The sequence below is a fragment of the Panthera leo genome, chromosome B2 (genome assembly GCF_018350215.1).
Source record: "Panthera leo isolate Ple1 chromosome B2, P.leo_Ple1_pat1.1, whole genome shotgun sequence".
Classification (NCBI taxonomy): Eukaryota; Metazoa; Chordata; class Mammalia; order Carnivora; family Felidae; genus Panthera; species Panthera leo.
Window position 1 is genome coordinate 136343538 of NC_056683.1, and position 27563 is coordinate 136371100.

Sequence of the window (27563 nt, forward strand, 5' to 3'; positions counted from 1 at the left end):
GATAAATTAGCATAACTTTTAAAAAGCAAAATTTGATTACCTACTAGATAAAGGCATAGCACCAGGTAAGTTTTTTTAAGGAGTCAGAAGGAAAGAAATATATGTGAAAAATAATAACATGATTTATGTTCTTAAAATCATATATCCTGGTGTTGGAAAAGTTACACAGTCCTAGGCTGACATGCAGTAGAATGGAATCCTGGGCCCAGTCAGTTAAGCCTCCGACTTTGGCTCAGGTCATGATCTCACGGTTATGAGTTCCAGCCCCGCGACGGGCTCTGTGCTGACAGCTCAGAGCCTGGAGCCTGCTTCGAATTCTGTGTCTCCCTTTCTCTTTGACACTCACCCACTTGCACTCTGTCTCTGTCTCTCAAAAATTAATAAACATTGAAAAAAAAAAAAAGAACTAGATACGTAGGTATGTAGCCATGGAGGTTAAAGTGAAGAAAATTCTAAAATAATATATATGAAATATATATAATGAATATATGGAATGTCTTTTAAAGCTGTTAAAAACTTGGCTCACATAGGATAGTATTATTATAGTCAACTATTTGGTAATCAGCCATGAGTCAGTACCAATTTATTTATTTTTCTCTCCTTAATTATCATAAAGCTATTTTTTTCTTGATGTAGTAATTAGAAATTCATGCAATTAGTAGCCTGAAGAGATCATTTTCGTTTTTAATATTGTTCTTTCATTTCCACTTCATAATTCTGTCAATATTTTGACAGCTTTGATAATTAACCAGAGAATGAATATAATGATTACTAGGGTTATAGGTCCTCTATGCAGTATAGAAAACACAATTTCACTATTTAAGGATTTCTCTACTTCTTTAAAAGATTAACCATAATGTCTCTAATAGGATTCTAAAATCCAACCATTGGAAATAAATTTATCCTTATTTACCCATAGATGTTAACTTTTTTTAGTGAGCAATATTAAATGAATGACCCATTGCTTCAAAACACATCCCTAAAATGCCCTGCACATTTATGTTGGCATAAAAGCAAAATCCAGGAAGGAAACAGGACTGAAATATATATTTTGTGCAAAACGAAAGTGTGTTTTCCTTTCCTTTCAATAATAATTAAAAGATGATTCTGTTTCTGATCACTGACGAAAAAAGCCAAACCTAACATTTTTTTGCTATAATAAATCATTCTTAACTTGAGTTAATTCATAAGTATCATTTTTTATGTTGGTTTAAATGAATAAATCACCTCTGAAAGAGTGGGAAAGTATTCAAGATGTTCTAAACAAAATAAAGGTTGAATCCAGTCACCGATTTAAGTCTGCTGGCTTGAACATCACACTTTGGTCCAGAGGAACAATTTCTCAAAAATGACAATAAATTTTTATCAAGGTTTATGGTACTGCCAAATAGAACCTGCCGTTAGGCTGTGGTGATTTATACGTGATGCCCCAAAATAACTGCGTGGGTTACTTTCATTCTGTTCTTTGTTTCAAAAAAAAAAAAAAATGACTAAATTTGAAATCACTAATTGGCATTGGTGTGAAGTTCTTTAAACCACATTTCAAGCTTTCCCTCCTGACACTGCCTTGTGTGACCTTCCGGGAGAGACTCAAATTTGGGTCCGGAAAGGAGTAAAACTTGGCCAAACCTCCGCTTCATTTTCTGGTAGTAACATCTCTGTTAAATAAAAGGTACGGTCATGAAAAAAAAGCAAAATGGAAAATGGCAGGCAAAAAGTACATTAATGAGATGAAAAAGAATGAGGAGCTCTCTGCTCCTCCTCCGCCTGTGCTCTGTCTCTGTCTCTCTCAAAAATAAATAAACATTAAAAAAAATTTTTTTAAAGGGGTGCCTGGGTGGCTCAATCAGTTAAGCATCTGACTTCAGCTCAGGTCATGATCTTGCCATTCCTGAGTTTGAGCCCCACGTCTGGCTCTGTGCTGACAGCTCAGAGCCTGGAGCCTGTTTCAGATTCTGTGTCTACCTACTCTCTGTCCCTCCCCTGTTCATGCTCTGTCTCTGTCTGAAAAATAAATAAATGTTAAAAAAAAAAAAACTTAAAAAAAAAAGTAGGAGAGAAAGAAGTAAAAAGGAAAAGCTAGGGGCACCTGGGTGGCTCAGTCACTTAAGCGCCCAACTTTCGTTCAAGTCATGATCTCATGGTTTATGAGTTCAAGCCCTGTGTCAGGCTCTATGCTGATAGCTCAAAGCCTGAAGCCTGCTTCGGATTCTGCGTCTCCCTCTCCCTCTGCCCCTCCCCAACTCATGCTCTTTCCTTCTGAAAAATAAATAAAAATTAAAGATGAATTTTTTTAAAAAGGAAAAGTTAACGTACTATTTCACTTCTAACAGTAAAGTTTATCACAATGACAGAACAAAGAAGCACTAATTTTGCTAATTATCTTTTCATTTTAATGGAAACACTCGGGAGCTTAAGAGGTCAGACTTCTCATCCCTCAAAGTAAAATTGTGAAATTCTGGATTTTTTGGCGTATTTTGATATACAAAAATTGATGGCCGAAATTAGAAACACTACTGGCCCCTGGAAACCTGGAAATGCTATGAGGCTAGGTGAGGCATAATTTTGGTCTTCAGTCTGTTATACACCCCTCTTCTGATGAGAAGCATATTTTTAATTTCAGGGTATTTCTCTATATGTTGGTTCTGCCGTATTTAAGCACGCTGGAAATTACAATCCATGAGCGTGTCAGCCCAGCACAAAGGTATCTGCTCTTCCGTTTCTAAATGGAAAAGCTTTGACTGAGAGTTTAAATAGATCTTTCTTTACATCTGCCCCCCGAAAAAATTGCCAGTTGGAAGGAAGATTGTTATGAAAGGCCTTTCTTTTTGGAGTCTACAATATAAAAACAAGATTTGGGGAAAGGTGCGTTCCTGTAGAATTATCTTATAGTGGAGTCTTCGGCTGTTCTTGGGAAACACTACAGAGAACCATCACAGCTGCTCCGTGTATGAGAAATCACTGAATTATTTCAAAATTTTATTACAGCATTACCTGCAATAACTCACATTTCTTTTGCATAAACAAGAATACCTGAGCAAATATTAAGTGTTCCTAAGTCACTGGAAACCATTTAGAGCATGTTCACTCCACTTGCAGGAGAGACTCTCACCATTAAGGGTAGAATGAGCGGATGCTGCTGGAGCTTCCCAGAGGACGTGGGAGAAAGTAACGCTGTTGTCTGAGGAGAACTCTGCTCCTTAGAGTTGAAAACAGAACTCAGTCAAGCCTCTAGCGCTAACGTCCATTTATGGGAAATACAGGGGATACAGAGGACATCTTTAAAGGAAGTCCACAGGCTAATCCTGAACGTGGGACCAGTCTACAGATTCTGCAACAAGTTAGTTTTATTAACAAATACTGAGGAGGCTTAAGAGATCTAATAACAAATGTAGCATGTGGACATTGTTGTATCCCTATGTGAACAAATTAACTGGAAAAAAAAAAAAGACGTTTTAAAGAAAATTGTAGAGATGGTGTTATGAGCTGAGCATTGAATAGCATTAAGGGATTATTGTCAAAGTTTTTGTGGTGATAAGGATGTTATGTTTATATATGAAAATGTCAACTTCTTAGAGATGTGTGTTGTAGCATGCAGGAATAAAATGACATGATGTCTGGGATTCACTATAAAATATTTAAGAAAAGGAGTAATTCAGGAAAATATGTCAAAATGTTTAATTATTAAATCTGATGAGCAGCATGTGGGAGTTAGTAGCACTGTGTCTACCTCAGAGCATGTCTCAAGATTCTCATAATTTCAAATTATTTTAAATAGGTGAAAAACATAATAGTTAAAAAAAAAAACCTCATAAACTCACATAATCAGAGAAATTCATTACCAAATACACCTTTTTTCAGTATTTAACTCTCAGCTCCCAGGTCCAGAAAACTCCTTTGGCACCTGCCACGAAACTATGACAAATGCATGTCAGCCCCCCGGGCAACGTACCTGACAGTCTTTCATGGCGCTTTGAACTGAAGCCTGATCTCCAATTCGATGCTGTTGTTTTAGTTTGTTTTCCTGGGTTTCATACCAAGTTTTCAGACTTTGCACATTATTTTCATATTCTGACCAAGATTCCAATAAGCCTTCCAACAGCTGGATCTGAACACACATAACAAAACGAAGTTTGCAATTTTATTTTAAAATCAAATCACTGGCACTGAAGCCACCATTTCCTCCAATTACTCAAGCCACTACTCCCTCTATTAAGAGCTTGTAAGATACAGCTTATTGTATAGAGGATTAAAAAGCAAATCTTATAAAGTATAAGTCGGTGACTAGTATTGGTAATTAAGTAAAGTCAACTTGGAAAGGCAAAAGAAGTTAAGGGGCATCTTTAAAAAAGTAAAACAGGGGCGCCTGGGTGGCTTGGTCGGTTAAGCGTCCGACTTCGGCTCAGGTCATGATCTCACGGTCCGTGAGTTCGAGCCCCGCGTCGGGCTCTGTGCTGACAGCTCAGAGCCTGGAGCCTGCTTCCGATTCTGTGTCTCCCTCTCTCTCTGACCCTCCCCCGTTCGTGCTCTGTTCTCTCTCTGTCTCAAAAATAAATAAACGTTAAAAAAAAAAAAATTAAAAAAAAAAAAAAGTAAAACAACGTACAATGGGTGAAGAGTAGAAGACGAATAAGAGAAAATCATGAACGAGAGTAAAGAATATTTAGCGCAATGGGATTCAGTGGTGTCCCCTTCAGAAACGTTTGTGTGCTGTGTGAAGCTATACTGCTTGTGAACTGAGTTTTCTTTGCAGACCGTCCCTGGTCTTGGCATGTTGGACAGCAGGGGCCACGTGGCTTACCTTCTCAGTCACTAGGCCCTGCAGGATTTGCCAACTTTTATTCATGGCTCCAAGTTGCTCAGCAAAATCAGTCTTGTCACTGCGTTTACTTTCCACATCCTGACTGCTGATTTGTAGCACGGACTGATTCACAAAATCAACTGTCAACTGTTTACAGTTAATATCTATCTTAAAACCCTGAAAAGGGAAGGGAGGAAATAAAGAAACAAGGTTATGCACATAAATGTCTTGTATTTTATCAGGAATTGGAAAGCCTTAAACAACTTTAATCTTATCATTTCTGTCATTTAGTCCAAATGACACAATCTGCTTATAATTATATAACTCGTTATTATCAGAAATTCAATATATACATATAATATGTGAACATACTGAATTTATAAAAGTATAAATTACTGACTTGAATATATAAAAATTTATAAAATTTTGAATTTATTAATATATTGAATATAAATATATGTATACATTTTAGGTAGACGATGTATGTAGAATTGGATAAATTGTCTAACCTCACTATAACATACTCATAAATTATAGCATTTATTTTTATTATTTTTTAAATGACACAAAATCTTATTCAAAATTATTCCTGGGGCACCTGGATGGCTCAGTTGATTAACCAACCGACTCTTGATTTCCGCTCAGGTCATGATCTTGCAATTCATGGGTTCGAGCCCCGCATCGAGCTGTGCACTGACAGAGTGGAGCCTGCTTAGGATCCTGTCTCCCTCTCTCTCTGCCTTCCCCCTGCTGGCTTGCCCTCTCTGTCTCTCTCTCAGAATAAATAAACATTGAAAAAAAATTTTAAAAATTATTCCTAACACCGGACAGCTTTTCTATGTCTACAACTAGGGAGGCAGTTTTTTTTTACCCTTGTACCCTTATCTGGTCACTATGTATGAAACATCCACTCCAAAATCTGATGTGCATAAGTTGAGTTTTGAGTTCTTTTGAATGAACTAGTCCTAAAATATGAAAAGTTAAAAGAAAAAAAAATCCACTACCTTGTATTTCTGAAGGTATTCATGAATGGCCTTGTAACCTATCGAATTTTTTATATTCTCTTCATCCTTTTGAATAACATTTTCCATTAGAGAAATCCAAGTCGTCAGTTCAGAAATGGCATGGCGGGACGGCAGCTTATCCATCTGGAGCTGCCCCAGTAAGAGACAGAGCGAAGGCACGAGGGTTAAAATTCAAACCAACTTTCTGCCAACCCCACAACCCTACGTTAATATTTATTGACGTGCCAAAAGAGATAACACTTCTTAATGACATTTTTGGATCTTAACCTTATTACAAGCTTGAAATTAAACATCAGGCAAACAATGAACAATAATAGGCATCTTATGTTCACTTGACATCCAATACTACAAACATTGTATAAACACTAACTAATTAATCAAAATACCAGCAAGAAGGAAATATTATTCTTATTTTATAGCTAGTTTTATGAGTTAAAAAAAAACCTAACTACAAAACATTCAACAGATGTATTTTATTAATTATCTTGTAAAAATTTCTGTGTATTATGACTCAGGAATGTTAAAGGAAGAAAGAAAAATACCACATTACAAACTATCATTTTCTAGATTTTTGGCACTCTAATATTTATTCCTAAGAGCATGGCCAATTTCCTTACTCTTTAACTAAAATATGGTTAGATTTATGAATCTTACTTAATCTAACATACATTTTTGCAGTTACTTATTGCAATGATTTGGAGGAACAAGGGCAATCATTTAAAATATTTATGGACTTCTATGTGGTGCAGAAAGATACAGAGATGAATGTGAGATATTTCCTGCCCCTCCTGGAAATATATAGTTGTTGACTAGGAGGGATAAGACCCAAACATTAAACACAGCTATCATACCTGGTAGAGTGATGAATATCAAAGAGAGGTAAATATACACTGTCTGGGATCCAGGGAAGGGAGGTATATTTCCAGAGAAGGGAAGTACTTAAATTTATTGAATGCCAGTTGCTCTATTATGGGCGAGATTATAAGTCTTGAAAATACATTGTGATTGAATTCTTGTAACTATTCACTTTATGAGGGAAGTAGAGCGACCCACATTTTAAAAAGAAAGTTTAAACAAGGCCAGATGAAGTTTCTACTGCAACTACACACACACACACACACACACACACACACACACACACACACTAAAGAAGTTGTCCTTGGAAGAAATGACATTTGTAGGTATGGCTTTGTAGAACAGCTCACCTTTAGTGTGCAGAACAATGGAAGAGAGAAAAGGCAAACTGTCCATGACAGATCAGATCTCCATTTGAAAGCAAAAGCAGATTAGCACTCTTTCCATTGACTACTGTTTAAGTCAATGGTTATGAATTAAACCTATGATTATTTCTATACCTGGTGGAGCTTTTCCTGTACAGTCGGAATATTTGTCAGCAGATCAGTCCACTGGCTATCAATGTGTGACAGTTCTGAACGTAGGGAAGCCGTGTCCACTTTCTTTAATCGAAGAAGCTGATTTCCGATGCTCAGAACAGATGATTTCAGGGAAGATTTCGCATCCACTTCTTTGGAAAACTCCTAAAAGAAGCAGCAATGTTCAAATCAGGATTAAATAGTTAGACCTTTAATTTAAGAAAAGAGAACCATTTACTACATAAACAATTTTTCTATATGTCTTGAAGAGGAGTTATGCTAAGCACTCCAGAGGATCAAAAAAAAAAAAAAAAAAAAAGTATACCATTGCCTTGAATGAAAGCCAACAATGAAGCCATTCCTTGAAAATTACTTTAATGAGGCAATGTTGAACCCTAGTATTTTGCATAATTATTGACCACACATAGTTAACATTGACAAATTCTCTTCAGCTTGGCTTACTAAGTATATAAAATTGAATCAAATGTTTTAGATTCTTAGGCTTACCAGGAAAGCATTTAGATGATCACGGACCATTTCCAGTTCTTGTGGGACTGTCACAGATTGTTGAGTCCAAAATTCTAGCCTGTCTTTTGCAGACTGTAACCAGTGAATAAGTTCTGCAGATTCGCTTTGATATCTGTAATTATATTAATGCATCTATCAAGTAAACCTCTGATACCTCCTTTCTGCTAACCCATGTTATTCAGCAAGGCCAATTTTAAAACAAGAGATACAACAGGTCTGGGAGAATAATGCCCTGCATGGGACACTCTCAAATTCCCTTCAAATTTAAACATTAAGCAAGCTTCAGCTTTCCCATTTCGAAGCTGAATGCAAAAAAAGTATGTATCTTTCTCCTACTCATTCACAATGAGAATATTTAGAAAATGTTAGATGACTATTATTAAAAGTTCTTAGAAGTAAAGGTGGCATAGAAATAGAGTATTTCATGACGTAAAATCAACCCTCCACTTCTCCTGAATACTTCCCATTGCCCTTACTTTCTCGAACATACTTTCCTTCTATGTCCCCTTCTAAGGTTTTCCTGTGAACACCCATGTACAGCCAATAGGCAAGGGAGGACCAGAGCTCAAAGGTAAGGGGCATTGGGGACCTGCTTCCCTGCCCACTTCTGCTTGCGTGTTTATACAATTGTCCAAGAATCTAAGGGAGGGAAGGCTTTGTTTTCGCCTTTATTTTCCAAATTACAAGATAAGTGCCTAGGGGGACCTTATCTTCTTTAAGCCCATACCCAGTAGTGTTAGAAAGAGCCCGCAGCGCTAATCTAAAATTATGAGTAACAGCCATTGTATTACCTGGTCCAGTGTTTCAGTACTGTTTCCAATCTGTGAAGTTCCTTCGACACTTTGTTGGTATTATCCAACCACTGTTCTCCCAGTTGATTGAGCTGGCTTTCTAGATCTGAGCAGCTAATGGATATGAGCAGTCGTTTCCCATCATCTAACACCTGATATAATTTGGGCTGGTATTCATGAAGCCTGGATTTCAAATGCTAAAATTGATTGAAAATACCAGGTTAAAACTTTGGATGATGCATTTTTTTTTCTCTTCAAGAATTATAGTTTCTCTGGTGCTCGTAATGTTCTGTTCCCTATTAGTCAGAATTCAACCGTTTGCACCCAAGAAACATTGAGATGGCTCACATATATTTAAGTATAGATGTCCTTCTTTTTTCTTTTTTTTTTTTTCTGTAGTAACTTCAGGTACACTTAAAACTATCAAGCTGTAATTAAGAATAGTGTGACACCAACACGTACCACAGAAAATGCTCAGTTGAATTTTCAAAAAGAGATCTCACGTTAAATAAAGAAAAAAAAAGAGGGTGCCTGTGTGGCTCAGTTGGTCACATGGCCGACTTTGGCTCAAGTCAGGATCTTGCGGTTCGTGGGCTTGAGCCCCGCATCGGGCTCTGTGCTGACAGCTCAGAGCCTGGAGCCCGCTTCGAATTCTCTGTCTCCCTTTCTCTCTCTGCCCCTCCCCTGCTCACACTCAGCCTCTCTATCAAAAGTAAATAAACAGGAAAAAAAAAAAAAAAAAAAAGAAAAAAGATCTTATGTTCCTATTATAAAACAAATACTTAAAACCTATCTGCTTTCAACAATGTTAATAGCTTGAAATAAAAGTAAAAGTACTTAATACAATATTTGACTGCAAGTTTGTTTAGATTCAGTTAAAACCACAGGGAAGTTTCAAAAGGAAATGTGGCAACTTGTCACACTGAGATGCCATTGGACGCTGACCTGGTAGAGTGTTATCCGGTCGATGAGCCTCTCCTCGCTCTCCTCCACCAATCCCACACTTGGGATGCTACTTTCCACCACCTCCAGCTGTTTGCTGAGCGCCTGGTGGTCTTCATCCAGATGAGACCATGTCTAGAAACACAGTATCAGTCTGTAAGCTAAAAAAATTCTTATTATGGGGCACCCAGGTGGCTCATTCAGTTGAGCGTCCGACTCCAGTTCAGGTCATGATCTCGCGGTCCGTGAGTTCGAGCCCCGCGTCGGGCTCTGTGCTGACGGCTCAGAGCCTGGAGCCTGCTTCGGATTCTGTGTCTCCCTCTCTCTCTGCCCCTTCCCCACTCATACTCTCTCTCTCTCTCTCTCTCTCTCTCTCTCAAAAATAAATAAACATTTTTAAAAAATCCTCATTAAAGAACCACGATCTTCTTTTTGTGCAAAGTACGCATTCAACAGATTCACTTCAAAGTTATGTTGGAAGGGCGCCTGAGTGGCTCAAGTCGGTTAGGCACCCCACTCTTGATTTTTGGCTCAGGTCATGATCTCGTGGTTCATGAGTTCAAGTTCAAGCCCTGTGTCAGGCTCTGAGCTGATGCTTGGGATTCTCTCTCTTCCTCTCTCTTTGCCCCTCTTCTGCTCTTTCTCTCTCTCTCTCTCTCACTCAAAACAAATTAAAAAATAAAAAATACATAGTTAGTTGGAGATGTTTGTGTTTGGTTTGCTTTGGGAAGCAAAAGATGGCTTTGAAGCAAGTAATCAGATGGCGACCCTGAAAAGCATTGCAAACACGCTTGGGTGTCTATAACCAACCAGCAGTATGAGCGTGGGCAAGTTACTAAACTTCTCTGACCCTCAGAGAAGTTTAATTTATAACATGTATAACATTAAAAATGTTTAATTTATAACATTAAAAAAATGGGGATAATAACAACTATCTTGTCCATCGTGAGGATGAAATGATAATGTACATAGTGCATCTGGAACGTATCAGGCATCTGATATGCGTGGTTTCATTCTTTACCACAGTAATGATGAGGGCATGATTTCAGCAAAAGGGCAGGGTGTGTTTACTTCATGTAGTAAAGCAAAGTAAATATGTTACATTCACAAACAGACAAAAAAAGCTACCACAAACATTTAATAAATATAAATATATAGCATAGACATTCTACTAAGGAGAAATCCCAAACCACTCGCTCCTAAATTCTCATTTTTATTTTATTTGAAACTGGGAAGTCTTCTTAAAAATCATGCGAAGTCTTTTTCAATAATGGATAGCAAAGATCGGCCACTCTTTAGTCTCACTGTCAAAACCCCAAATACCGTCACGCCCTGTCCAAAGTCAGTATTCGATGAATCTAGCTGACTCACGGCATGGCACAGCCTTTTCCAAACATAAATAGGAAATACAAGGGAAACAAGACAGAACACGAGACTGAGTCGGAGGGACTCCGAGAATTGGGAGTTCCAATTCTGAGGTGAATTGCACGAATAAATACATCTTCCATTAAGGGTGTGCTTTGCAGTTGGGTCTGCTGTAGGAAAGGTGTTACATCAGGAGTCTCACCTCTAGAATGTACTCCAACTCCACACCCCTCTTGTGAGCCCGTTTCAGTACAGCTGAAGCCTGTGTCATCAGTTCTGTGTGGAACTGCGTTTCTTGTAGGACCGCAAAGTTGATTATCTTTCTGAAGAGTGTCTCCGTCAGGATCATATGAGATTCCAGGCCTTGAAAGTATTCCTGCAATTTGTCAGGTAGAAAGAGGTCAGTGACTCATTCATATACCACCTTACAATAAAAGCTGCTTCACACGTAAAAGCTGACGGAACTCAGGCAATATGTGAGCATTACCTTCCCACCTCTGCAAGCCCCTGCCTCACGTAGGCACTCACGGCTTCCCGCAGAGACGGGAACTCCAGTCTCTTAATTGGCCTCTCATCCCTCCCCTCAAGTGCACTGACATGTGATGTGCTGTAGATACTCTGTCCCCGCAAACAGAGCCCTTCAGATGTGACCAGCTGTTGATAAAACTCCTCTGCTCTCCAAATGCCTCATCCCTGTATACGATCTGGAAGACTCTCATTAACTCCACCACACAAATTGGCCTCCCTTGTCCCTCAGACACATTGGCAACCAGTCTCCCCTCTTTGGCCTCTGTGTATATGCCATACTTCCCAAGATGTCCTCACTTGACACATTCATGACTTTCCTTCCTTTACGGTTGGGCTTGAACTCTACTCTTCCGAATTCCCAGAGCATTTGTTGTGCTCCAATACTCACTGCCAAGCACAGCCTGACATGTACGGATTGCTGTTACACGGTTTTAAATTTCCCTTTTATTATACTTACACACGACAGAATGGTAGGCCCTGCACAGTCCTACAAATGTATTTTTAAATGTTAATTTTTTATGTGTAACAGGCCCCAGAGGAGGGAGACAGAGCTCATCCCATTTCCTGTTCCCTCCACTGTGGTTAGGGCTGAAGGGCTGGGAGTTGATAACAATATTTAGTGTGTACTATATGCTAAAACTCTACCAACGCTTTACTGACCAACTCAGTTAACCTTGTGACAATTCTATGAGGTAGGTAGTTTTAGTTCCCATTTTGTGCGTGAGGACCCTGAACCACCCAGTCTATGTAGAACATGTTCACTATAGAGCTCTCCCTCAGAAAATGTCTGGTCAACAGAAGCCAGTATCTTCATTTTTCACTGACAACTATTAAATCATAGACTCTTCAAGTGGGAGGAGAACTTGGAGGTCATTTAGCCCAACATGCACCAAAAACTGATATTCCTTTTACAACCCAATCTCCTGCTAATGGCCTTGGATGGTCTTCCCATGGCCAGGAGAGTTATCTGTTCCATGCGACCAAATCCTTCTAGAGTTCTTTACCTATTGAGCCTACGTCTCTGTTATTTATGCTCATTGATCCTAGCTTCCTCTCTGGAATAACTCAGCATGATACTTTATTGCTGTTGTCAAAGATTTGAGGAAAACCAGCTGTGAACTTTAAAGCGATGTTTTCAAAGCCAAATGATAAGGCTTTAATAAATCACAAAGTTTTGGACAAAACTCCCTGGGAAAAATAGCAAGAAGTGCAATTCCCCCTCCCCCCCAAAATTTACCTTTATAAGACACCACATGTTAAGAGCTACATGTTAACTAGCATAATGTTAACTATCTCTAATCCAACGGGATTTTCAAAGTTTCCACGCATATGACATTCCTACAGTCTGAGAGTTTGGGTTTCTGGCCTGGCAAACTCTTCTTTCTGTAATCATTTTAATAATGCAAGAGTTATTTGTTGTGTGCACATTAAACAGGCATTCCTTTATTAAGGAATAGTGTCTAACCTGAGCTTGGCCATGGAACATGGCAATCTCAGGCCCCCCAGGTTTGATCATGTAGTAAGAGGACTCATGTCCCCAAGAATAAACTCTGGAGGCCTACAGCAACCAGAGGAGCATGTGCTTAAGGGCCAGAGGAACTGAGTGATACACATAAGAGACAGAAACCCCATCCCACAGCCGAGTGGGCAGCTCTGCATTCCCAGGGCACAGAGAAGGAGCCTTTGTCCAGGGCAACAGAAGGCAGAGGAAACACCTAGCACTAGAGGAATAAATGGGCATAAAAGACACAGAGGACAAAAGCAGAATTAAGAAGGAAGCTGGGCACTTCGAAGAAAGTCCCCAAGTTTCCCACTGGTTGTAATTTATGATAGGAGAAAGCCTGGCTAATACTAGTGAGGAAGTGATAATTAAAATTACTAGGAACGTTGGTATTCTTTTTAACTCACAAAATTATAGAAACCTATCCTCTATAATTTTCCTGGGCTACTGAATGCCCATGGGTTTGAACATACATTTGTTGCTTAATTTTAAAGAGTAATTTATGCAAAGAAGAACTCATAAAAGATTGACAATAATAGGTTTTACTATTTTACTATATATATATATATATATATATATATATATATATATATATATAACAGTGATTGAGAACATGCTTTTGCAACTATATACCCCCTACCTCACTCCCCCCCCCCCCCCCCCCCCCCCGCTCTCTCTCTCTCTCTCTCTCTGTCCCTTTTTACCTTATGTTTGCCAAGCAGTTGTTGAATTTCCTCCTTGGAAGACACAATGATTTTCTGGTCACCCGCCATCTTCTCCTGTCCAGTCTCCAGCAGGTCAGCCAGATCTTGCAGGGCCCTTTCGTACTGACTCTTGAGGGCGAGATTCTGGTTCAGACTACTCCGCCAGGAGCCAATGGTCATCATTAGTTCATCATACATGTCCTATGAAACAGAGACCGTGATACTCACTCTCAGGTCATGTGCTGGCCCTTCTCTGAAAAGCATACTCCCTCCCAAGACCACAACCCAACCAAAAATACTCCTTCAGGTATCTGATTGATGGTGATGCCCTGTATGAAAGGCTCTGCCTGCCTTTCTCATGAGCCTCTTTGAAAACTTCCTTCAAAAGGAGGCAGATTCGACAGCTCTCTTCTCAGGATGTCAGGAGTTTATGGTGCGACGTGGGGTTGAAATGTTGAAAAGTTGTTTGTGTGGCTGAGGGACATGTAAACGTAATTCTAATTTTTTGTAATGTTCTTAACATTTACATAGTGTTAGAGTCATTGACTGTAGCGTCTTTCATATTTTGTCTGCTACAGAATAATCAGATTTTGGACTATTCCCTAAATAAAGAGCTAGGGAAACAGAGGAGGTTAATGTGAGCAAAAGGACTTTAGGACTTAAAAAGGCAATGTTTTTGCCAAATGTGGTGGAGTAAATAACTATTTAAACTGGAAAGACATTTTAGGAGATGATGATACCCCAAACACAAAATTTATTTGAACCATATGGACCCGATTAACGTATCATATTAAGGTTTCGCGGGCCAAAACGGTTCAATCTGGAAAAGTTCAACTTTAATGCCTATTTACAACTATGACGTTTGACTCTTACACCTGACATTTAAGCACTGTTGGAAAACCGTCTGAGTGCAAAGTGGGGGCTGTGGGCTAGTGACATTATGAAAAGTGAGATAATGGGATGAGACAGTTAAAATAAAAATGTTCTTTTTAAAATAAGAGCTATTTTATTTTCAAAAAAGGAAGAACTTGTGACCCTGTGCTGGAGTTAATGCTATTAATCCCCAACAGCTCTGTAACAAGCATGCGGAGAAAAGTTAACATGTGTGTATCACTTTTTCTTAATGTAATTTAACTCCGTTGCCCATCAGATGCTCAAGTTTGCCGGTCTAATATCCCAGGTTCTCCCGACCACCCCCGGGGGTCGGATTTTTGCCTAATCTAAGAAAGCCAATTAAGCCCAAATCATTTCCTATTCCAGGAGGAAGCTGGGAACTCTGCTGAGATCTCAACTACATTCTAGTTTAATTTTTGTTGTTGTTCTGGAATTGAAACGCTGTCTTTCTCCCATTCAAACATGTATGAAAGATTAACTATAGTTTTGAACACCTGAGAAGAATTACTTTCTAAGAAGTCTTAGTTTGAGCATTTTTTGCTTTTAAAACAGTTTTCTCAGGTAGACTATAATACAGGGTAAATATCCCTCTTTTAACTTTTCTAGGTAGGATTTATAATTCTTATATTTTCTAGCGTAGAAAATAATATGCCACAACTACCCTATACCACAATGCTTAGCCATTGGAATAATAATAAAGCAAATATCAGAAAAAGAATCTTGGAAGTATGAGAATACAATTTATTTCATTGCATTAAATACGGTGAAAGTTTCAGAAAATTTCCTATTTTCTGAAACTTTCACCATATTTAGGACAAAGATTAGGAATGAAATGACATGAATTTTATGGAGAGAAACCAAGAAAATAAACAAAATAATTTTTTTCTTGATGTCCAGTTAGGATGTATCATCGAAGCTGAATGCTATTAGTAGAAAACCATACCTGAAGTTTGGACAGTTCCTGCATGGAAGGCTGCTCAATCTGCAACTTGTCACCACGCTTTTTTAATTCAATGATTTCTGCATCCAATTCCTTTAGCCCATCTTCAGCCTGTTGTATTGCCTATGCAAGATTTAAGAAATTTCATTAGAACTCCCACAACTCCCCACGCACAATGTGATTATTGTATCTATTTGTTCTTGCCTTCACATCAAACTTTTTCAATGCCTACAAAAAGACTCCTTTCAATACAGCATAAAACCATGGCCATCTAGTATGCAGAAAACAGAAGGAGGCCCTTTGTTACACCACAGTCAGCTGACTTACAGGTAAGGAGGCAGGAGGGACTTCATGTGAAGGGTTGGGAGAACAATGGCTTGCTTAAACAAATAAGGGAATTTGTGAACAGCAACACCTAAAAGAGAAGCCTGCCTTAGGACATGGTTAGCAAAGGTGTTTGCCCGAGATTTTCTAGGGGAACAGGTTCTGATCTCCTGAAATGCAGTTTAAGCATCCTTGGAGAGAGATTCAGCAAGGCAAAAGGACAATATGTCAGCGTGGTCTCTGCTTAGTGGAAAAGCAAGCAATCAACAGCTATTACAGTGGCCCCTGGTGCTAAGCCTTCTCTTCCCAGTGTGAGGTCTGTAGAAGTGGAACACGCTCTCACCCAGGCCTTCAAGGAGCTTACAGTCTGGTTAGGAAGCCAGAGTAAACAGAGCAAAACAAAACAAGGGTGAATCCAATCAGGTACTCAACTCGCGGTAACTCATCCCCGTTAGAGGAGTTTGGAGAAGGGGGACAGCACTGGATCCTGGAGCAGGCTAAGTAGACCTTTGCAAGAAACACAACATCAGTTGCCCTGAAGGGTGAAAAGAACATGGACTCCAGATGGCAGATGAAACATATGCATCTTGCTTTCTCTTTCCTGAATCCCCTCTACAAACAGCAAATATTTTGTTTACCCACCTCCCCCCACCCACCCAAATCTACAAGGATAAAGAAACAGGAAAGAAGACAGTACCAGCAAAATTTTGAAAGCTGGAATTCAGGATACATGATAACTGACTTAAGAAATCCGAGAAAGTGTGGGGCGCCTGGGTGGCTCAGTCGGTTAAGTGTTGGACTTTGGCTCAGGTCATGACCTCATGACTCGTGGGTTCGAGCCCCGTGTCGGGCTCTGTGCTGACAGCTTGGAGCCTGAAGCCTGCTTCTGATTCTGTGCCTCCCTCTCATCTATCTCTCTCTGCCCCTCCCTCTGCTCACACTCTGTATCTCTCTCTCTCAAAAGGAAATAAACATTAATTTTTTTTTTTAAAGCAAGAAATCTGAGAAAGACGAATCCTAAACTCACAGGAGATCTACATCACCAGGCTTACAGCAACAGGAGTCTCCAGAACTCCGGGTGGGTAGGATGGGGAGCCAAACAAAGAGGGCGGGTAAAAAAAAGCTGCTTAAAGAGCAATTATGTTCCCAGAGCCCCTTTCTCAATCCACACTGCCCCTTTCCTTCCCAGAGAAAGATAGGGAGTTCATTTTCTAGAGAAGGTGGAACAGATAGTCTCTGGAATGAGGGGGAACCAGTTGCAGATTTGAGTACTTGATGGAAAACAGAGAGATACATGACTGAATGCCCACAGAAAGCTACATGGGGAGCACTGGCATCTTCTAGAGTACTGCAGCCTGGATTTTCCAATAAATAGCCCACACAATTCAGTAACTCTCAAAACTGTCAAGCCACATCCATACACAAAGTTCTCTGTCAGCTGTTTAGTTCTCCATCCTAAATGTGAAGAGACAACAAAGATTTCCATAATCTCAGAAGCCTCTAACACAAAAGATGGAGACTAAAGTAAACAAACAAATAAAAGCAGGCTGGAGGGAGACAGACCATACAGGAAAAATAAAACTTGAGCCAAAAAATCATAATCTATCCAGAGAGGCTACAAAAGATAATGCATCTATTAGAAAAAGAACAGAATAAAGGATTGTTCAGAGACCAAAATGAGCTCAGGGAAAATTAAACACATGAGAGCAGAAATACAAAACTCCCATAGAAAAGTATAGAGTTGAAATCTAGGAAGTCTTCCAAAATATAGAGCAAAATATCTCTTAACAACAACAACAACAAAAAAAATTAAAAGACTGGACCAGAATATCCAACATCTGCATAAAAAGAGTTTCAGAAAGGGAGACAGATCAAATGGAGAAATAAAAAATATTAAATCAATCATTAGACAACTTTCCAGACGGAAAGAGGAAAGCTGTTAAATCAAAACAGCCTACGGAATGCCCAGCCCAGTGGATAAAACAGACCCTTTCCCAGGAGCGCCACCGTGACATCTTTGGGAATCAGAACAATTTTAAGTTCCTCAAGCCAACACCAGAAGCTAGAAAACAATGAGGCAAAAGCCTCAAAACTCTATAGAAAAGTGATTTCCAAGCAAGAATTTTATAGTGAGCCAAGCTATCAGTAAAGTGTGAACATAGTATAATAATATTTTCAGATATGCAAACTATCAAAAAATGTAGTATGCATCCTTTCTTAGTAAGGATATGTACTAACAAAACAAGGAAGCCATACAATAAAGACAGACTTGAGACTCAGAAAAGAAAAGATCCAACAGAGGGAGAAGTGACGGAAATTCTCAGAATAATGGTAAAGGGAGGTCCCTGGAAGTCAGGCTTATGGGGACATGTCTGTTCAAGATCAGAATGACATGGCTCAAAAGATGAATATACCGAGAGGTGTCACTCTCATGCCTCCTGCTATTATTACCTTTTTAACCGAGGGTAGGATGGAATTAGCACATTTTCCCCCTTATTCAGCTTTCCCCTTATTCAAAAAAATGGTATAGTTATTTATTTTTATCTGTGGAATTCACTTTAGTGATATTGGTCAATAATTAGTAAAAAATGTTACTTGTGATCAGACATATCCTATATTTCACATTAGAAATTCAAGGAAAATTGGGGCGCCTGGGTGGCTCAGTCAGTTGAGCGACCGACTTCGCCTCAGGTCATGATCTCACAGTTTGTGAGTTTGAACCCCACGTTGGGGTCTGTGCTGACTGCTCAGAACTTGGAACCTGCTTCAGATTCTGTGTCTCCCTCTCTCTCTGCTCCTCCCCTGCTTGCGCTCTGTATCTCTTTTTCTCAAAAATAAAATAAACATTAAAAAAAAAAAAGAAATTCAAGGAAAACCATCACTATAGTTGCTGAAATCTTTTTTTTTTTTTTTGGAATCAGGTATATTAAAAGCCAAAAAATTTTAAAAAAGTATAAATTTTAAAAAGTTCCTTTTAGGTAGAAGATAGGACACAGAAGAATGCTTTTTAATTTGGGGAAAATGAGGGATTTAAAAAACAGATGAAATTATGATCGAGAAAAATGGACATTCACATATAGTTTTGCAAATTATTTTAGGTGAAGTCTCCCATGGATGGACAGATAGATCTAGCTTTCTATCTAGAGAAATATTTCAGGGCATCTGTATCACAAATAATTCTCTGTAGTCTACTCATAGAACCCTTAGAGGTCTACTGAAGTTAGGTTAAGAAATTCCATTAAAACACACACTTTTCAAATTATTTAGCTTATGAAATGGGAGATACTATACAAAACATCCTTTCCATTTCTTTTCTCCTCCTTGTTTTCAGTGACATCACACTAGTTAGAATTCTCCTTCCTTCTCATCAGTGCAGCTCAGTGAAGCCTCTTGAGGTGTATCTTGCTTCCTGACCTGGCAATGTCCTGTCCACCATCCAGGAGCAGGATCTGGCCTTGACATTCACTTTCACCTTCAAACATCCCCAGTGACTCTCCACTGCCAGTGGTCTCCAAGGTGAGTGCAAGTACCCAAAAAAGTGTATGAGATGATTTGTGAGGGTGAAACGCTAGGTCTTTCATTTATATTCAACCGTATTCTCTCGAATTTTCATTTTTGTGTGTGCTTTCTAACACAGTACCTGCTTATAACTCATAAATAAGTAAACACACAAATACTTGTGGTATGTGCTGATCTTTTTAACTAATGAGATATGCAATCAATAAAGTTCAGAGAAAAGTGAAGAAAGTCCAAATATTCTGACATGCTAAAGAATCTACAAGCTGCCACAAATGTACTCATCCAAACTTATTTCCCCTCCGTTGTTTTCATTCATCATAAAGTCAGCTAAATAGGATTCCTTGCTTTTCTCCAGAAGCGCTCTGAATTGTCTAACATTTATGCCTTTGTTCTTGCTGTCGTCTTTACTTGGACATCTTTCTTCCCAGTCTCTGTGTGCCCAAACTTCTCAGTCTGGTTCAAATTTTCCTTTACAAAATTCCCCCGATCCTACCCTGCTGGAGGCAATCTGCCCTTCTTCTGAATGTCCATTAGTGCTTCATTGGAATCGCCCCAGGACAGTTTGACTTTCTGTCCTAGGTCTTTGAGGCTCATGTCTAATCTCAGTGTTAGGTGGCAAACTTCTTCGGGTCAGCATCTGTCACTGACACCTCTAGCCATCTCCTATTCCCTAGTTCCATACAGAAGCGAGGGACAGATTCCACGGAACCTGGCCAGTCACTCAAACCCAGCACTTAAAGACAAAATGTATGACCAACAAAAATGCTGTCATGAGCCATTAATCTTTCATACAATATTTGAAATGTCTTAGTAAATCAGATTTCCTCTCTGCATTCACTCTTCTGTGTAAGTACCTCAATTTGCTCTGCCACGGGCTGTTCAAACACATTTGCCAGTTTCTGCAGAATGATGTATTTGCTGTCGGCCAGTGATGTACACAGCACCTTCAGATCATTCTAAAGAGGAAAGTAAATAGGGAGAATTAACATGTCTAACAGGGAATCCGAAACGGTTGTAAATATTACACGCATTCTTAGAAATAACATACAGGTGTAGGAATTTAATGCCCAAAAGAAACAATACTGTCCTGTGGGAAGGAAAAAGAACTGGTGACAATTTATCTTAAAGTGTTAAATGGGCTTTTAAAGAATTTACCGTTTCCAACACAACACAAATGGAAATTGGGTATGCAAATAAAAGGCAATACTAGTCACCCTAATCTTCTCGACATGTTTGAAATAAAGGTGCACATTTAAACACTGTAGTGGAAATATCACACTAAAGACTTCTATTTACTAAAACTGCCTATAGGTGTTACCCTTATTTGGGAAAAAATGTGATTCTTAAGAATACTATAATTCCTTTTTCCCCCTCTCCCCTCATTCACTCTCTCACTTCCTTTTTTCTCCTATTTTCAGAGAATTTGCACAAGCTTATAAAAAGCCACCCAGAAATGTAGAAAATAAATCTTATCCACGATGACCAAAGACATATGAAAAGACAACACAAAAAGACCTTAGCAAAGGCTTTTGTTCATAAAGATTACTCACTTGAAAGTCCAAATATATTTATGTTGCGTTATACGAAAAGAAAGATAACGATCACAACTTTGGTGCTCAGTTCTACAGGGAATAATGAATTGGAACAAACTTGGAATGATACAATTTCTAGTTTTTCTCCCTGAAATGTCAGCAAATAAGCTTCTGTTTCTTATTGGTCAGCAAACATATATGATGGGCTGGCTGTTTGGCAGAGGATGAGGTTAGACTCATCACGTCCCCTTCACCGGGAGCCGACGATACATATACGAGGACGCATCGCCAAGATGCAAAAATCTGACCATCTACAAGAAGGATAATCACACCAAGAAAGAAAAAACATCTTTCAGGATGTGTGCCAGCCTTGTAACACAAAATTCAAGGCTAGAAAACAAAACAGTGAGTGAATTATGCAGTAAAATTTTAAAAAAGAAAAAAGAAAAAAAAAATTACACTGAACACGAACATTGGAGAAAAGCATTAGATCCTAAGAGGGAATAATTGTCACTCACCAAAACCCAAACCAGTCTGCAAACCTAGTTGTGGATTCACTAGGAGACTGTTATAACAGCCCCGAAAAAATGATGCCAGAAACAAGGTTTCTGCTTATGAATTATAGCATTGTTTGTATTATTTAACTGTGCTCAGGGGGAGGCCATGTGGGCCATTAGAACGATGACATATTTATCTGTTTGTATGCCTAGGAAAAGATGTTTTCCATTCATTTGAACAGATTCAAAAGAAAAAGTCTTTACTAGCTACATATATTTAGAACATTAACGCAGCTCTTCTAAATGAGTAGATAAGTGTAAATAATATATCATGAGTTAGAAACGAAGATTGTGGGGGCACCTGCTGGTTCAGTTGGAAGACCATGCGACTTGATCTCAGAATCGTGAGTTTGAATCCCACATTGGGTATGGAGAGTACCCAAATAAATACTTAAAAAAAAGAAAGAAACGAAGATTGTGGATATATTTCCTGTACATCATGTTTACACATTTAATAGCATATTTTCTGCCTTAATTTTATTCTACTCAAGGTAATGGAAAACTGAGTTCACATTTCTGGAGGCCTCACTAATTACTGGCAGGAGCCAGTCAAGAAGACAGTAAGGCAGATAATATGACTGATTTAAAAATTACTAAATAAAAGACTTTAGGAGGTATTAATAACCATATGAATGCTGACATTTTCTTAAAAATGAAAATCCAAACACTGTAACCATTTTTTGTTACTACACGTGGAACACAGCAGGACAGTTAAGGTAGGTCTACATTGCACACATATCAGACATCACAAGCTTTATTATACAGTCATTGGCATTGCTTATAGGACATAAAGAGGCAGGACTCTTGCTTTTTGACAAACAGGTATACAGAAGGTTTTGAGTTTTATGTGCTGCCTCACCCATTTATAAAGAATTCTTTCATTTTTTCAGTTTTTAAATAACTTAAAATACTCAATTATAAAAATGTCCACTAAATTTATTTGGGGTTAAGTCTATAGGCAAAAACTTTTTTTAACAGACCAGTCGGTAACTGACTTGTTGTGATTCCATGGAGATAAGATACATTTGCATTACATCAACACGTACTTCCAGACTGTCCGTGAGTATAGGATAATGTTCACATTCTGGCAAAAGCTAATACTCAAAAGTTAAATGGAAAACAAAGGCATATCATTCCATTAACTTCTGAGCACTGACAATATACCAGGTGCTTGGTGCAAAGTAAAACACAATGGTTTGTGACTTGACCTTTAATTACACTAGCCCTGGAACTATTTCTTTCCATTAAATTGGAACACAAACATTTTGAAATGTCAGTTGTTGTTCATGAGCTGGCCACCAACAAGTAGAAACTTGTTGGCAGGAGAAAAATAGAGAACATGATTTAAAGAGAATTTCATGATTACATGTTCTCCTCTTGGTTCTCTACGGAAAATCAGTTCCAGAGTGTTCATGCTTAGTTCATATTTTACTCTGACTGGCTATAATTACCAATAAAAATTTTAAAGTACTAAACACGCTATCATAGCAAATGTAATTTGAAAAGGGAAATATGCTTCCGAGTGATACACACATTTGTACTTTCAAACCCCCTCGCTCATGGCTGATAGACCAGAATGCTGTTGAAACTCAGTGTATTATTTTGGGCAAGGTGAATTTTAGAGTAATGAAACAAGATTCCATAAGCTGCCCAACAATTTTGCTGATTTTAGACAGATGGAGTATACCTGAACATGCAATCAGATCTCACATCCAAAACAAAATACCCAAATAATCAACCCCAACTTTTCTGATTTCAAGTGGAATATGCTTTCCTCTCTACGTACTACCCAACATAACCTACACACATATCTAGTCCAGGCCATTCCTCTAAGCCACAGACTTGGTAGCCAAATGTGTACTGTGATTCTTCACCTGAGTATCTTAATTCTATAGCCCATCTATGTCCAGCCAGTGACGCAGCCTTGCCCATTGGTCTATGGCACTGCTATCCACCCAGACCTGCCAACCTGAGCCTCTCAGTGCCCTTTTTTCACATGCTCCATATCTAAACCACACACAAATGCACCCTTACTGATTCTGCCTTCAAAATAGATCTTGAATAGGAATACTATTCTCCATATCCCTTGTTGGCACCCTAACAATATAAAACATAAAAATATTCTTTGAGTCAACTCTTGGCTCTAGTTTTTATTTTTTTTAAATTTTTTTAATGTTTATTTACTTCTGAGAGAAACACAAAGAGAGAGAGAGAGAGAGAGAGAGAGAGTTGGGGAAGGGCAGAGAGAGAAGGAGATGCAGAATCTGAAGCAGGCTCTAGGCTCAGAGCTGTCAGCACAGAGCCTGACGCGGCGCTCGAACTCACAAACCATGAGATCATGGAAAGAGCCAAAGTCGGATGCTTAACCGACTGAGCCACCCAGGTGCTCCTTTGGTGGTTGAATAGTCTTGGAGAAGTAAGTGAACCTTTATATTGGTTTCAGATTCTACATGTGTTATAATGAATACTACTATTAACAACAATAATAAAACCTACTGAGTGCTTACTATGTTTCAGACACTGTTCAAAGTATTTTACACATTTTAACTAACTTTATACTCACAAAATCCCAAGAGACAATTACTATGGGTGTGACTTAATAGCTGAGGACACTAAGGCAGCTAAGGGTATGTAGAGCGGTAGGTAACAAAGCCAGAATCTGAACCCAAGATGGTTGGTTTTAGAGACTACCCTTAATTTTTCTCTTCTAACTTTGCAAATGAATATTAGAACAATGCTTAGCTAATAGGTATGTTGTAAAGATTGAAGACAATAATATGTGTGAATTTTTTGTGTGAATAACAAAACGGTACACAATTTTTTCTGATAATTTTACTTTGTAGTTTTTAAGAATACAAACTGCTGGAAAGCAATGATAATTTGTCCCTCTAGATGAATGTCTAGAAAACTCCCTGTTTCTTGTCTGATGCTACTCTGGACATTTTAACAGTAATTTTTTACAAATCAAAATTTGTACCAAACACTTGGCCCTAATTACATGCATCTATTTTATAAATCTTGTATGTTTGTTGAAAATAAAACTCAATTAAAACTTAAGTATTCCTGAAGAATGCTTTTTATTAGGCATTAAAATCAACTCAAAGTTTATCAGTGGCTTTTTGCATTTGCTGAAGTTTACAGTCAAAGGAAAAGTTTCATAAGCAGACAATTACTCAGCTGGCATCAGAACTCTAGTCTAGGGCTGAAAGGCACGAAGTCTCCAGAGTTAGGATTGGGAAGTCACTGTACATTTTTAACACAGGTAGAAGTAACTAGGCCATGGTCACTTTCAATGGCTCCTACGCACTGGAGTCTGGGGTTCTGTACTGTGGCACTTCCTGATGTTTCTTTGGTCATATGTTTTTACACTTCACTATTATCATTTGGAAGTTATAACTATAGTCGTATGACTTATTGGTTGAATATAAAGTCCCTTTCAGCCCTTAGTTTGGTTGGCTGGTCTTCTCAACCCTCCATTTCTAGGAACATAAAACTCTTAGTGTTCTAATCTTAGGGTTCTATTCCCTTGTTTTTCTGTAATGTTCCTGCTCTTCAGGGTACATTTGCGGGGGAAAAAAAAGGTTTATACCATACCTCATTAAGACATCCTGCTTATTATCAAATATAGCTGGAGAATGGTCAAGTGTCTCTTGATAATGTCTTACCTGGAAATTTAGTATTTGCTGAAGTCTTTCCTTCATCTGATGACATCGCTGATTCACTACTGAGTCTAACAAGGATAACCGGCCCAAAAGACAACCCAAAGTGTCCTCAATAACATCTCGGTTATCACCATTCTCTGGAAATGCTTGGGAAAACAAGTTCTTGTTCTTATCCATTTCTTCAGACATTTCCTTAATATCTTTGGCAAGAGTCTAGGGTTGATAAAAGAGAAAGCATATTTCAATGTTTACATCCCAGAATTGATACACAAACCAAGTCATTTCCTCACAGAAAGCCCACTATATACATCTCCCTTACTATTCAGCAATAATTCTATCAAAGGCAAGATGAATCACTTTCACATCTATAAATATTAGGCAAGTTGCTGTTGGAGAGATTTTTCTCAGAAACTTTACATCATTAGCTAATAATAATATGTCTTTGGTGAAAAATGAGATTTGTAAAGGGCTATTTAGAAACTCATACACTATTTTTTAGCCTGTGTTTCATATGCAGAAAATCTGTGATACACAACAAGTTTTTTACAAAGAGTCCTCCACTATTTTCCTCCTGCTACATACACAAGATAAAGAATGAACATGCAACTCATGAATACCTCTGGGAGCTTTTTACATTAGGCAGTTCTCTTCTGCGTTATGCTGCTTGGAAATAAGCCTGATTTGTACTTTACCAGAACTGCTTTATCCAATACCAAAACTTCAAGTGCTTTGTAATATCACATACTCACAGACCCCAGCTGCCAAACGTACCTCTTGGTTGAAGAGGCAAGCTTCGGTTTCTTCTGGTAAAAGTGCTGTGGCAACAAATAAGCGTTCCTCCACATCATCCAACCATGTAGAGGTAGCGGAGACCCCATCATATAACTTCTGTTCCAAGTGAATGTTCTGCCTCTTTGTCCCCCGCCCTGAAAAAAGAGGGGGACACGGAATGAATCACAGTGTCTGAGGCATCAAAGAAAAATACCAGGATGAGATGCCATGGTGCAGCGGCTCTGCCTTTCAGGGCTAATCACTAGTGTAGGGTCTCTGCCGTTCATGCCCCAAGGTGGGCCAACCTCACGGAGACCAAGATGCATGAACAGACCAACAGTGTAGCCCTACCTGGGACGAGACCTCCTCGAACGCCTGGTTCAATCCATCCAGTAAAGACGTCACTGCAGATCTGTCTTGGGTCTGCCCATCCCCTTTGTACAGTGGCACGCCAGACAGGAGCCGATTTGGCCTGCTGTAGAGCTGTAGGTAAACAGGGGCACTTATTCAAGGGCCCACGTACTATGTTCGGGTTTCGTCATTTAGAATTGCACATTGAAGCAGATGCTGGAAAAACCGTCCTTATAGAAACCTCTTCTAGAGAAATAGGACTTCTTCAACATACCATGTCTTCTAACACATGGTGACCAAATTAACGGTAACATTTCCACTGATGGACAACACACACACACACACACACAAACAACAGCAACAAAACTAGTGGGAAAAATGCCTGAAATCTATCACAGCCTTCCTCTCAACCGGTCTTCTTGGTTTCAAACTACTCATGATGAAATCATCCCTCCTAGATACCAGACCTAGGCTGATGCCTATTCACTTCATCTCTCCTAAACTCTTACAGGCACACACAGTGTCTCCCTGACAAGGACATGATACTGCTTACTACTCAAACTTTTGAATAATGTTTCCAAACAAACCCCGCTCCCATAATTTATAGAATGTCTCATTCTCACCTTGCCTTTCAGGCTGGTTACTCATTATCCTCTAAACATGCCCAACTCATTTCCTGCTGTAGCTAGAACATCCACCACAAACCCTTTAAAATCTATCACCTTAAATTCCACACCTACTACAATGGCTTTCTACTTTTTTTTTTTTTACTTTGGCTTCCTTTTTAATTCCTGCTTATGGAGCCTACCACGGTTGCCTAATTTCTCAGAAATGTATAAACTATTTCCTTGGTTGGGTTACAGGTTCCTAGGAATGGGGGAGGGACTCGGAGTTGGACAGACCTGCATTCAAATCCCAGCTCTGCCTCTTTTCAGCCGCGAGACCCTGAGAAATCATCTAATCTCTTCAAGCCTTAGTTTACAGATCCACAAAGTGGAGATAAGGTCAACCTCACCGGAGTGTTGCTAGTAATAACACTTAATACACCAAATATACTCACTAAATGATCATCCCCTTTCTTGTTGGAAGCTCTCAAACTGCTTCTTCCTCACCTTTTTCCTCTTCACACCAAAGAGAAGAAAACCACCCAGGAGGCACTTAGGACAAATGACCAGTAATTATAGAAAGAAAGCACTCGAATGCCAAAAATGCTATAAAATAAAGTACACTCAATGCTTTCCTTTTCCAATTCCAAAGGGCAATGAGATATGAACCTGAACGGAAACTTCTAACTGTCCAGGAATCACGTGGGCATGTTGGTGGCAGCAGGCAGGGCCTTTCCGATAGCCTTACATGGAAGATGCTGGGGTGACCAAGGAATGGACAGAAAAAGTAGGTCTCTGAGGTAAGAGTGGGTAATGGAGGAGACACCCAGGAAGTCTGCAGTGTTGGATG

At 39.0% G+C, this 27563-nt stretch overlaps 1 protein-coding gene across 2 annotated transcripts in view; it reads right to left on the bottom strand.

Moving 5' to 3' along the window:
* SYNE1 (spectrin repeat containing nuclear envelope protein 1) overlaps positions 1 to 27563 on the bottom strand; it is a 471896-nt gene that overhangs the window by 96903 nt on the left and 347430 nt on the right. The window contains exons 101-114 of one of the 2 annotated variants that reach the window (XM_042940094.1): positions 26096 to 26240; positions 25758 to 25912; positions 24990 to 25199; positions 20090 to 20191; positions 15396 to 15515; positions 13559 to 13759; positions 11028 to 11201; positions 9464 to 9595; positions 8519 to 8715; positions 7707 to 7839; positions 7182 to 7364; positions 5806 to 5955; positions 4802 to 4978; positions 3953 to 4108 (exon numbers count right to left, since the gene is read on the bottom strand). In XM_042940094.1, coding sequence (XP_042796028.1) covers positions 3953 to 4108; positions 4802 to 4978; positions 5806 to 5955; positions 7182 to 7364; positions 7707 to 7839; positions 8519 to 8715; positions 9464 to 9595; positions 11028 to 11201; positions 13559 to 13759; positions 15396 to 15515; positions 20090 to 20191; positions 24990 to 25199; positions 25758 to 25912; positions 26096 to 26240 — 2235 coding nt within the window. Of the gene's footprint in view, positions 1 to 3952; positions 4109 to 4801; positions 4979 to 5805; positions 5956 to 7181; positions 7365 to 7706; positions 7840 to 8518; positions 8716 to 9463; positions 9596 to 11027; positions 11202 to 13558; positions 13760 to 15395; positions 15516 to 20089; positions 20192 to 24989; positions 25200 to 25757; positions 25913 to 26095; positions 26241 to 27563 lie in introns of those variants that run through there. The other variant, XM_042940091.1, reaches the window with a different exon arrangement.